Source organism: Sodiomyces alcalophilus (genome assembly GCF_042370955.1).
Source record: "Sodiomyces alcalophilus JCM 7366 unplaced genomic scaffold ACRALscaffold_8, whole genome shotgun sequence".
Classification (NCBI taxonomy): Eukaryota; Fungi; Ascomycota; class Sordariomycetes; order Glomerellales; family Plectosphaerellaceae; genus Sodiomyces; species Sodiomyces alcalophilus.
Window position 1 is genome coordinate 755,370 of NW_027263539.1, and position 12,632 is coordinate 768,001.

The 12,632-nt window shown below is 46.9% G+C and overlaps 4 protein-coding genes across 4 annotated transcripts; 2 read left to right on the plus strand and 2 right to left on the minus strand.

Annotated features, from left to right (window-relative positions):
• Nucleotides 1-2,130: 2,130 nt before the first annotated feature.
• On the plus strand, nucleotides 2,131-3,798 carry ACRALDRAFT_2029760 (uncharacterized protein; the record flags this gene model as incomplete). The annotated part of the gene is made up of 5 exons (XM_071020615.1): nucleotides 2,131-2,203; nucleotides 2,283-2,327; nucleotides 2,387-2,667; nucleotides 2,734-3,501; nucleotides 3,559-3,798. The coding sequence occupies 5 exons, from the start codon at nucleotides 2,131-2,133 to the stop codon at nucleotides 3,796-3,798; spliced, it is 1,407 nt and encodes a 468-aa protein (XP_070871582.1).
• Nucleotides 3,799-4,312: 514 nt separating this feature from the next.
• On the minus strand, nucleotides 4,313-5,439 carry ACRALDRAFT_1072460 (uncharacterized protein; the record flags this gene model as incomplete). Its single annotated transcript, XM_071017980.1, has 2 exons — nucleotides 4,313-4,636; nucleotides 4,717-5,439. 2 exons carry the CDS (start codon nucleotides 5,437-5,439, stop codon nucleotides 4,313-4,315), a joined length of 1,047 nt encoding a protein of 348 aa, XP_070871583.1.
• Nucleotides 5,440-5,963: 524 nt separating this feature from the next.
• On the plus strand, nucleotides 5,964-6,815 carry ACRALDRAFT_1072461 (uncharacterized protein; the record flags this gene model as incomplete). Its single annotated transcript, XM_071017981.1, has 2 exons — nucleotides 5,964-6,043; nucleotides 6,113-6,815. 2 exons carry the CDS (start codon nucleotides 5,964-5,966, stop codon nucleotides 6,813-6,815), a joined length of 783 nt encoding a protein of 260 aa, XP_070871584.1.
• A 246-nt stretch (nucleotides 6,816-7,061) lies between these two features.
• On the minus strand, nucleotides 7,062-7,536 carry ACRALDRAFT_2044342 (uncharacterized protein; the record flags this gene model as incomplete). Its single annotated transcript, XM_071021428.1, has 4 exons — nucleotides 7,062-7,115; nucleotides 7,189-7,304; nucleotides 7,406-7,441; nucleotides 7,512-7,536. 4 exons carry the CDS (start codon nucleotides 7,534-7,536, stop codon nucleotides 7,062-7,064), a joined length of 231 nt encoding a protein of 76 aa, XP_070871585.1.
• Nucleotides 7,537-12,632: the final 5,096 nt, after the last annotated feature.

Consider the following 12,632-nt stretch of genomic DNA (forward strand, 5'->3'; position numbering starts at 1 on the left):
GAAACTACCGTCGTTGAATTGGTTAGGATTGTATTACGAAGCTGAATATAAATACCTCACAGGCAAGCCACTTCTCTCGTGTCTTTTGTCTCCTAAATCTGCAAAGGTACCTGCTATATTCGTAAGACATTTGAGTCTTGACGAGACCTGTTGCGGGGTTAGCTACATAGGTACATACACACGAAGTACAGCACATTCGCAACCTGGGTGTTATGAAGTTGGCGGGGGAAGATAGCGTGTTAACATGGGAATCGGAAGCGGAGAGCGAGGTCCGGTGGGTAGGTATGCACTCCGAACGCACATAAGACGTGCTTGGGGTATCATTTTTATTTTTATTTTACATTTTTTTTTACATTTTTTTTTTACATTTTTTTTTATATTTTTTTTATATTTTTTTTATATTTTTTTTTTTTTTGAAGAAAAGAGGGTGGGGTAAAAAGAGAAAGAAAAGACACAGTACGACGTACCTCGCTGCGTTGTATTAATCCCTCCGACATGGTTAGCATGGATGACCCCTTAAGCTTTTGTTCCATCGGATTGGGTCATGCGTTTCCTCGAGTCGCTGACGGACGCTAGCGACGTTCGGATGCGAGACGAATACCGGTAGGTACCTACCTATTTAGTCGTCCCCTTCTCAGTATTGGGCATCCGTTAACACCGAATAGGCTAGTCGCCAAGTCTAATCTCTGCGTACGTTGTATCCCCCGAGTCCGAATATCTCGGCCTTGGTGGAGGGTCCACGCTTCAGGAACCGAGATGACCCGCCCTGAGCCGGCTTGGCCATCCCATGATGGAAAATCATGAATGGTCGGTGTAGAGCTTGGCATATGTCATTCACCACCGTATCATACCACCGCCAAGCTCTCCGCGATCCAACCCCCCGGTCATATGTCCAAACCTCCCGTTCATCAGCCTTGGCGGGCTCCCTCTAAGACCGTGTTTCAAAGAACTTTGCCTGGGGAAAGAGGAAGGGTCCAAGTCGTCAGTCGCCTCTTATGTGCGGAGGACCCCAGACATACAGAAACTAAAGCTGTTGATCGATTGTGCAGCATGTTGGTGCGAGGCATTTTTGTCATGCATTTTACTCGGCTACTGAGTACCTGGGAGGAGGAGTAAGCGGCTAAGGCGAGTACATACATACGTTGTACGCACCGATGCTCCGCGGAATTAGACAGGACGGACGTCTGTCCTTTGTAGTTAGTTTAGCGCACTGTGTGGCCTCACTACCTAGTCGGGTGTATGTACAACGTACATCTGCGTATCGTGACTGGAAATGGATCGCAGGCTCGGCCTATAAGTCGCCTGAACCAGACATAGTGGGACGAGCTAATTCACAAACTCAAGAACCAAATGATAGGAGAGACAAGTGGGAAGTAAAGACAAAAATTACAACGAGATGGATGGATGGGATTGCGCTTCAGAATTTTGCAACACTGTTCCGCGAATGAGAGGCGCCTTATTGGGTGAAATCGCCAACGACAAACGCCTTGGACTTGGCTTGGTTTACACTCGGTACCTGTTTTGACACGGTGGGGGTACATGCCTCGAAAGCAACATATTCAAACGGTTATAGTGATAGTACTCTTTTCTTATAGTTGTATAAATATGTACGAAGTAGCTGCCTGGTACTTGCCCCACATTCTTACATCCTTGACTGTTCGTTGAAGCTCACCGTCCTGACATCCCTCCCAGTACGTTGTGCGCTCCATATTCACATCCACCTGCCTTTTACGTATCCATACGCCTAGTCCAATTTCTATCCGTTATCTTGACATCTACTTCTAGGTGCTTACAGTGACTACCCTACGATCTGCAGCCCGACAATACTTTGTTGGTTGGCCCGCCCGCACCGAATCTCAGCAAAGAACCAGAGGTGAGCTTATGTATAGCAAACCAAGAAGTCCGTTTGCTATCCCGTGCTGTCACCTACCATACCATGCCTACTTCGTAGATTACCCACGCCATTGAACCCCCCCGCGTTACATCTTTTCCCCCTGGGGATGCCACTATAACCCCGGCTTTAGATTCCGCCTCGGAAGATTACACTCTCAACCAGTGCTAATTTGAGAGGTACCTACTAGCGCTGTGATACCAATCAAAGGACAGACCCCTTCTCACTAGCCAACCGTCATGGCGACTGACGCACCCGGGCTGGTCGCCTTCTTCAACGACATGAACCTCCAAGGGGGCGTGGTCGTTCAAGGTGTGTCCTGTCCAGCGCCAAATCCTACAAACTCGGGATTCTGTAACGGAGAGGCACTGACGCAACCCGTCTCTCCCAGAGACGCCCAAGTTCGATCTGGATCTATACATCCAGAGCTATACAGGTACGTAGGGATTGATTGTCTCGTGTTGACTGGCGCCTGCTTATCTGACGTTCCCTTAGGCCGCACTCGTTTTGAACGTCTTTTGACTATTGGACGTTGCTGTGTTCCGCTCTGCGTGGAAGCGTTGAAGGCTGCAGTTGCTGAGGCCAAAAGTGGTAACGATGTCGGACGCTATAAAGAAGCGTACGAGTGTATCAAAATAGCGGCCCCGTCAGAACCGGAGGCGGTCCTCGACCAGGCATGGGTCGACAGGGTGACACGAGAAAACAGAGCTCAGACGCATCGGCTAGAACTTCAACTGAAGGGATACAAGAATAACCTGATCAAGGAAAGCATTCGGGTCAGTCTGCCTAAACCCCCCGCGGCGTACTTCCGTTCCGGTCTCTCACATATGATTATTATCTAGATGGGCAATGAGGATCTTGGACGCCACTTCGAGAGCATCGGCGACCTCGCCAGCGCCAGCGAAGCCTACAGCCGCATGCGCCCCGATGTAAGCACGTCAAAGCACATCGTGGATGTGGGCAAGCATCTTGTCGACATTGCTCTTCAACGGCGCGACTGGGCCATGGTGCTCGGCAATCTCGCGAAAATCACCGGCATCCCCAGTGAGGACGACAAGGCGCTTCAGCAGTATAGCAAAGTCGTCCATGGCATCGCACTCATCGGCCTGGAGAAATTTCGCGAGGCGGCCACCATGTTTCTTCGAATCGATGCGGCTAAGGATATGAAGGAGACCACCGACTACAGTCACATTGCGAGCCCAAATGACGTCGCTGTATACGGCGGGCTGTTGGCCCTTGCCACTATGGACCGGAAAGATCTCCAGGTCCACGTACTTGATAACCAAAGCTTTCGGCCCATTCTGGAGCTCGAGTCGCACATCCGCAAAGCCATCTCTCTCTTTGTCAACGGCCGCTACTCGGCCTGTCTCACGACTCTCGAGGCCTATCGACCGGACTACATGCTCGACATCTATCTACAAAGACACGTTCGCACCATCTATTCCCAGATCCGCAGCAAGTGCATCGTCGAGTACTGCCGCCCCTTTTCCCGCGTCACCATCAACAGTCTGAAAGAGGCATTCTCCTCCCCCGACCAGTCGCTCATAAAGGAGCTTATCGACATGATCCACAGTGGTGTCTTAAAGGCGCGCATTGATAATATCGACGAGGTTTGTCAGACCCCTGCACACGAGGAGCAACTGATTGCTCACTGTTTTCGTCAATAGGTTCTGGTCACTGTGAATTCGAATCCGCGAAAGGCCATGCAAGCGATGACGATCGAGAGGACCAGGCTTTACGAGCGGGAGGCTATGGAGCGGATACGTCGAATGAGCCTCGTCGCGGCGGACATGGAGGTGAAGAACGCGAAGAAGTTTACAGCGCCGAGTGGAAGTCACGAGGAGGCAACGGATATGTGGTTCGACAACGGAGGGGATCCGATGGCTACAGTAGAGAGCCAGGCTTGACCTCTATCTTCTATCTTTGCATAGACTCGGCAAGCGTCTGAATGACTGGGAATGACGATACGCATGGCGATGCATAGGGCCGTGCCAGCCATGGGACTTGCTCACTTTATCCATCATACAATTAATTCATCTGTACGCAGCAGTGGGAGCACTCTCAGGCGAAGAATGTTCGTTCCTCGGCCAAGTCGGGATGTGCCAAGAGAATAAATAAGATTCGGATCGACACAGACAACGTCGATTGCAAAGTGGAAAAGCGCGATCTCAGTACACATGCAGGGTCTACTTGACATCGGTCAGTTTGCAGTGCTGTTGGACTGTATGCAAAACCCTCTCAATGCCCTTAAAGCCATGGAGATTGGTCCATCTTATTCTTCCCTTCCTCGCATAGCAAAAGAAAATATACAGAAAACACGCTTCCCCGCTAAGTAATTGTTGTTCTACATAAACTTCTCTGTTCCCGCCGCACCCCGACATGCAACGTTGCCCATATGCCCTTGCGCTGAATTCCATATCCTCAGCCCATCAACTGCTTCACATCTTCAGGCGGCCAACGGACCTGCGCAAACGTCAGGCAGCGCTTGATGCTTTGCAGGAATTTTCGCGTAATTTCGTTGCCCATGACGTGCCCTCGCTCGCCGCCGTGTAGCTTCTCGCGGGCGCTGCGCTCGTGGATGCCCACCATGGTCACGCCGATGGGCCAGGCGGCCTTGCCGATGGAGAGGCGCAGGTACCCGTCGTTGGCATCGACGTAGCGGCGCTCCTGCGCGGCCTTGACAATCTCCACTATGGGCTCGAGAAGAGAATCTTCTAGGTCGCCTTTTTCGAATTTGCGGAAAAGCTAAACAATATCAAGTTAGCTACAATGTGACCAGGGACAGGGGAAGGACAGGTGCATATGAAAAGCATTGGAAAGCGTACCGGCTTCATGTTCTCGCGGCTCTGTACCATGGCCGCATAGGCCGTCTTGCTCGCCGTGGTATCTTTCTTTTCTGCCTCCATGGCCTGCTGATACTCCGTCAGGACCATGGTGAAATAACTCGCCAGCTGCCGGAACAGCCACTTTCTTTCCTCTTTGTCCTGTGGCACCCGGCCGTCGACCTTCATATCCTTCTCCTCCACCAGCACCAACGTCGTCGGTATCGGGCCCTGCGTAACCACTGTGGTGAGCCGTCGGTACCGCCGCAGGCGTCCCCTGTGCCTCTCCCCGAATATCACGGCCGGCTCTCCTAGCTCGCGGAGTTTCGCCCGCAGCTCGTCCTCGGGAATGTCCTGCATCCCATCCTCCAGCTCGTCCGCCTCCTCGCTTGTGCCCCGAGCGAGTGGTGGCAGGCCCAGCCGTTTCCTCCGGGCCGCCTCCTCGGCAGCCTCTCTCTCCTCCTGCCGCCGCCGCGATTCCTCGGCGAGACGGCGTCTCTTCTCCTCGCGCTCCCGAGCCTCTGCTGCTGCTTCCTCGTCGCGCTTGCGCTTGAGAGCGGCTTTTGCTTCGCGCTCGGCTTCGAGCCTCGCTTGTTCGGCAAGATACGCTTCCCTGCGTTTTTGTTCGACTTCGGATCGCTTGATGAATTTGGAAGACGAGGAAGAGTTGGCAACGTCTTCTTTGCTCTTGGAGAGCTCCTTCGACATGAGAGCGGCGAAATCCATGTTGGGCGCGCCGGGGTGCCCGTTGAGGCGGGTTGTTGGTAAGTGAGGATCAAAGGTCAATCAGTGGTAGTTCGTTATAGTGCGACGGTTGCTGTTATCTGTTCATCGGCCAGCGGCGAGGCATGCTTCGTTCTAGTCCGGTATGATGCAACATTCAAGTTCGTTACCGGGTGGAGTCTTGGATAAGAGTCCAAAAGATAGTAGATAAGCTTCTAACGTGGGAAAGTGGGGCGGCCAAAAGAATGAAATTCCACTTAGTCATCCATCGAACCCTCCTGGCACTCGTACCCTGTATGTACTCTTGATGTAAGCCCTCAAGCTCTCTCTCTCTCGCTATCTTCGTCACGATGCACAACCAAGACTCAGCCGAACGCTCCCCCAAAGAGCCAAGAATGCCCGAGCGCGATACTGGGCCCCATATTAACGACTACACGCCCTAAGTCAATGCAGTGATGGTCAACACCATTTGACGAATTTATTACACGAAATCCTCTCTACGAACGGAAGCGGACCACACAACTGCGATGGCAGCGCCGTCGATTGATCGTCATGAGGACACCCCATTCCTCCTCCGACTCTTTTACAGAGAAGGCTCCTTTCACAGGTAGGATAGGCGTGTGGTCATCAAAAGGTGTTCCTAGACAATAATTAACAATACACACGACCACGCCAGACCCGAAGAGTTCGCCGCTCGAACCCCCCCGCCATCCCTCCCACTCTATGCCTGGCACGACTGCACGCTGAACGAACTGGCGCTCCAAATGGCCTCCGAGCGGCCGTCTCTTCTCCCAACACCGGCCTTTGGGACGCGCCTCGCCTTCCGGCTCGTGATCCCAGACACGCGGGGTGCCGCCGGCGCAGCTAGTTCGGGGCCCCACTACCCTGGCGATCAAGCACGATTTATGGTCAAGGACCTGGGCAGTATAGTTATCGGGGAAGATGTATCGGGTTTTGCAAACGGCTCTGACACTGTGGGTAACGAGGAGCTCGACGCGACAGGGAGGCCCCCATCTCCCGTCGGTGGAAAGGGGGAAAAGGGTGGTTCGGCGGGGGACACGACGCTGCAGAGTGCCAGATTTGTCATCGGGGATTACGTTTCGTGCGCCATCCTCCCACCGTTGCCGGATGGGTCCGTGGCACCAGAACCGAGCAAGTGGGAAGCGCCATTGACACGCCATGAGCGAGGGCTGGGAGGACTTGGGCCGTATTCACATGGCGGTGGACGACGCGATATCGGGTTTGGGCGGGGGAGAAGAGATCACGGAAGGTCGGGATTCGGGAGCTATCTTCCCCGGGGAGATTGGAGGAGGGGAGAGAGGTTACCTGACCAGGGGCCTGATCGATCGTGGGGCGGACGCTACCGACGGGGAGGATGAGGAAGTCAGGTGGGGGAGGCGGGCGGTTACTGTCTCCAACTGGTGTTTGGATCTCGGGACACGTTAAAAGTCTGGCTTCATTAGCACCTCTATACCCGGGTATCGTAGTTCCGGCGAGCACGATGTCATCACTTCCTTCCAAGCCGCGCCGCCACAACGAAAGAAACGAAGATGTGTAACAAATCCTCTATTGCCACTGTGGACTTTGTATATTTCCGTCTTGTACAATTCCTCGTCCCTTATCCTTTACCGTTCAACTAGGAGGTCGCCCTTGCGCTTCGCTCGAAGGTCCCAGAGACCCTATGATCGCACAGGTATCAGCCAACAGGGCCTTCCATCATCATCTCCACCCAGGTGCGAGGAAGAAACTCACATCAGTCTTGTATGCGACAATTCCAAGAAGGACTGGCACGACAGCGACGTACATGAAGGTGACGCGTGCCGTCCTTGGTGTCCAGCGGAAGTAGACGTGTCTGTTGGACTGCATGTCTAGATGCGCACTGGTGTCAGCAATCGATCTTTTTTCGTTTCCCCGCACATTCCCATCCATGGTATCAGCTCTTATGCAGTGGTTGAGGGTTCGAACGTACTCCCGAGCTTGACGAAAGCCGGGTCCATGGCCATTTCTAGAGAACACAAGACGTTAGTTGGCTGCTGAAGATGGGTACGAGACGAACGGCGCCAATTGGGGCTCACTGTTATGCTGCACGCCGCCTGCCATTTTGACGATGGGGAAGAGCTGCGCTCTTTGTTATACTCTGGGGAAATGGGGTCGGAGATATGCTGAAGCGGTTGTTTAGCGGAGTTGGTCGAGCCTCCCGTGTGAGATGTCGTCTGCCGCACGACCGACGATGGTCGAAATCGGAAGTGGTGAACTTCCGAGATTAGGTAAGCGTACATGGCCTTGCTTCTAAGGCAACAAACGGTAAACATTGTGATGATTAGGTAATCATTGTCATTGCAAACTTCCAAAGCACTTATCTTATCTGATGGTGACTAAGGTAGGCATGTTGTTTGTTGAACTGAATGAAGGAAAACCTACTGTTATTAGGTAATATTAAGTTATGGCCCTATATCGGAAGGATAATTATCCGAAGGGTATATCTTATAATATATTTAGACCTAGTATATAATTTTCCTTTATACACGTAGAAGATAGATAATATAACGCTTTTACCTCTCTTTTATTTACTTAAGATCCAGTATAATAGTTATAAGCCCGGGTAGTAGATAAACGCTAATAACTTCTAACGCGACTATTACTTTATAATTAAGTGCTTATCTTTCTCTTTTAAAGCAGCCTAATAGCTCTTTAACTCGGTACTAAGCCTCTAACCCCTTACTAAAAGCTTATTCGAAGATTATCGAAAATAGACTTAAAGGATTATAGTGTATCGATACCACGCCTAGAATCCACTAATTAATAGTCGGATTAGATCCTTAAGCTATAGAACGCAGCGCGTACCCTAGAGGTCTAGGAACTCGTGGATCTTAATAAACCCGATCACCTAGACGATATCCTAAAGCGTATTAAGCCGGAAACCCTTAATTAGATTTAAGAGCGTTTAACCACTTAAGACGATTAAGGAAAGCTAGTGGCTCCGGATAAGAATAAAGTCTACGAAAAATATAAAGTTAGATATAAAGGTGCTATAATTAAAAACTAAGAAATTTAAGGTATAATAAAGTCGCTTAATAAAGTCTATTAACTAATCTACTAATCAGTTAAAACTATAAGCGGCTAGTCACGAGTTGTTTATAGAGTAAGGCCGAATAATTAAATTATCTAAAGCTAAGGAGAAAAAAAGGAAAGGGGAAAACTCTATAGGTACCTATAACCTAAATATAATATCGCGGCGACCCTCTAGAAGTATACTATAATTAGTCGGAAGATCCGGTGCTTTACCGGATTATCTCCACGGGGTTAGCCTATAATATTACCCCCCTCCCCCCTCGGTAAGTCGTTAATCTTTAGTATAGGTTCGTGGAGCGTTATTATTTAATCGAATAACGCCTCTTTATTAATTAAATAACGACCCTTAGTGGCTTTTTAATCCTAAATAACCTCTCTGTTTATTAAAGAGTACTTAAAGTAGGCCTTTATAGTTATACGATTAATTAATATATTATATACGGCTATTATTATTATTTATAAACGGGTTATAGGATCGTTCCTTTTATATAAGGAACCGATATACGTACCTTCCCTAACCGTGTAACTCGTTTATTAATAATACTAACTTTACCGTTACCTCCGTTATCCCGTTTTTTCTTCTTTTCTTTAATAATATCCTTTACTATTAGTAGTATGTTTTCTATCGCCTACTACCCTTTCGCACGCCGTTTTATTATTCTAACCCCTTATCTCTCTCTCTAGAAGATATTTAAGTTTTTAGGATTATCTCCGGCCCCTAAGGTATATTTCCTATTCTTTCTAAGAGCTTCGCGCGATATTTACTAACTTATATATATAATATAAGGGGCTAATAATAATAATAATAATAATACCGGTAAGGAGGCACCTACTCCCGCCCCGGCTAGTAAGGAGATTACTTCTCCTGCCTTGGCTATAGACCGCCGCGCCTAGCTAGCCTAAGCCGCTAAGGCTAAGGGTAAGTGTTCCGCGGGCGAAGCTTTTATAGTGGTTAAGAGCCCCGCGAAGCGCGCTTATAGAATAAAATATCCTCCTAAAAGGACCCGTTTAGTCTTTTACTATTTTTACGTAAAGGCTATTATAAACGGCTAGGATAGGCGGCGCTACTATAACTAGTCGGGACCCGGAGTAAGGATACCCGATCCTAAGTGCTATAATTACTTAAAGGGCGGTTATAGGTGCGTTCCTCCTCCGCCTAGGATAACTAGTCCGTTAATAGTATTCTTAGAGGCGGTAAAGGTAGTTAATAATAACCCCTTTTATAGCCCTAAGGCGATAGAGGCGCTTATAACGGCTTATTCGGCTTTTTAGAAGGCGTCCGGGGTTTTAAAAAAGACCTTTAGCACTTTATAGGAGGATAAGCCTATCTTAATACCCGTCGACTCGGGTACTAATAAGCCTTACTTATCGGTATAAGCCACCGCCTCCCCCCCCCGCGGGGACTCCTATATTATAGCAGGTAGACCTATACTTATTATAGCGCCTCCTATTATTATTATACCTATTCTTAGCGTAACGATTACCTTTATAGGGGTAGAAGGCCTACGCCGGCTTAACCGGTTCTTATAGGTGGTTAAGAATATCGTAGGGGTTATTTATATTAAGGTAGAGGATATTAAGTCCTTTAAAGGAAAAAAGAAGGATAGGTAGGCTAAGGTTATAGCGTTTATATTATCTCCTATTATCGCTAAAAGCGTTAATAGTCGCGAGGATACTTATAATAACGTTAATCTCGATACCTAAGCCCGGTAGCTAGGGGCGGGGCTTATCCGCCCCGACTTAATTAATATAAACGGCTTTACTATTATCCTAACCTTTATTTAACCCTTACTACCTTTCCTATAACTCTTTTTCTTCTTATACCGTTCGCGTAGTCCGTTATTAACTTTAATCAGGCTATACTTCTTTTTATAATAATCTAGGGCGGTTAATTCTTATAGGGACTTTATTAGTTCCTAAGATATCTAGGTATATCCTTCCTACTTTACTAACGCCTCTCTTTTTACGCCTTTACTTACCCTTCTATTCCTAGCGTATAAGATTTCCTCTACCGTCTATTTATCTTCTTCGAGGCCGTTATAAATTAGTCCGGGTTAGGGGTTATATAGAATTTAACTAGGAAGCGGGTCTTCGCTTATATATTATAGGAGGTCTATATAAAACCTCGGGTATATATTTAAAGGTATATCTAGTTTTATAACGTGCGGGTTAATAACCTTAGTAACCCTATACTTCTAGTATAGCTAGTTTAACTTATATAACGGTCTTAGGGTAGAGTAGTTCGTGAGTAAGAGCTATATAAGGTCGCCTTTATAAAGGCGCTCGGCGGGGATATAACGCTTATTCGCCGACTCTTCCTATTATAGCTACGTAGCCGTTATTAAGGCTTAGGCGAACTCTATAGCTTTTTAAAGATAGCGAAGTAGGTTATAGGCTATAAACTCCTAAGCGTCGCTGCTTAGTTCCTTATAGATCTGGATCGGGTCGATATAGTATCCGTGTTTAAGGAAGAACGGGCTTATCTTAGTAGTAAAGCTCTCTTAGTTATTTAATACTAGTTAGGCGGCGGGTAGTAACCTATCCTAATTATCTTAGGCGTAGTAGATAAAGGCTTAAAGGTATACCTATACTTCTTAGTTCGCTTATTCGGTGGCTTTATCGGTTTAGGGGTAATATATAATACTTAATCGTTATTCGATTTTAGCTAATTTATAAAAGTATCGCTAAAAGCGACTTATTTAGTTAGAACCTCTATTATTTATAATTAAGCGAGGTATACCGTGGAACCGAAAATAATAGTATAGGAACTATTCGGTATAAGCTTCCGCCTTTATAGAGTCTATCGCTTCGAGGGTAATAGCCTTTATAAGTCGATTAGTTATAACCTATAAGTATCTATACTTCTTCTCCTTAGCGGGGGGCAGATCCGTTATAAAGTCTATTAATAGGTCGCTCCTTATTTATTCGGGAATTAAGAGTAGTTTTAAGAGTCCTCGTCGAGCGTTCCGCTATATATAGCTCTAGTTATAAACGTTATAGTTACGTATAAACCTATATACGTCTTGGTTTATTCCCGGCTAGAAAAAGCGTCTCGCTATAAGGGTAATTATATTATCTCGCCCCGGGTAACCTCTAATTATAGAGTCGTGTATAAATTAGATTACTCGTATTTATAATATACTCCCTTCTTAGGCTCCTAGTACCTATAGGCGATCTCGGAATATTAATAGTCCTTATAAGGTAATCCCGTATTCGGTAATCTAGGCTCGGAGACCTAATAAGGGGGAAAACTATTAATCGCTTTTAGATATAGCTTATATAGCTTAGCGATACTAGTTATCTTCTTTTACTATAGCGTCCTATAGCTATTATAATTCGTTATTAGCTTTAAATACTTATAGGTATTCGCGAAGGAGGCGGATCTTTAGGGGAATTAAGGTCTTAGGGATTAACTATATATATCGCGCCTATTCCTGTTTATCGGAGAAGTCCTTCGGTTTGTTTTATTCTTTTCGCGAAAAAGCGTTAGTGGTATAGTTATCGGTACCCTTACGGTATTCTAGTATAAAGTTAAACTAGGTAAGCTTACCGGCCTATCGGCTTTATCTCTTATTAAGTATCTTCTTTATTATAAAGTATTCTAGGGCCTTATAGTCGGATAGGATTATAAAGTGACTATAACTTAGGAGCTCTGCTTTTTAATATATCACGTAACTTATAATCGCTAATATCTCCTTATCGTAGATAGGGTAGTTATACTCTATAAGCGGCTGGTTATAAGTTGTTTATAGGGTAAGGCCGAATAATTAAATTATCTAAAGCTAAGGAGAAAAGAAGGAAAGGGGAAAACTCTATAGGTGCCTATAACCTAAATATAATATCGCGGCGACCTACTAGGAGTATACTATAATTAGTCGGAAGATCCGGTGCTTTACCGGATTATCTTTACGGGGTTAGCCCGTAATATTACCCCCCTCCCCCCTCGGTAAGTCGTTAATCTTTAGTATAGGTTCGTGGAGCGTTATTATTTAATCGAATAACGCCTTTTTATTAATTAAATAACGGCCCTTAGTGGCTTGTTAATCCTAAATAACCTCTTTATTCGTTAAAGAGCGCTTAAGGTAGGCCTTTATAGTTATACGATTAATTAACGTATTATATAC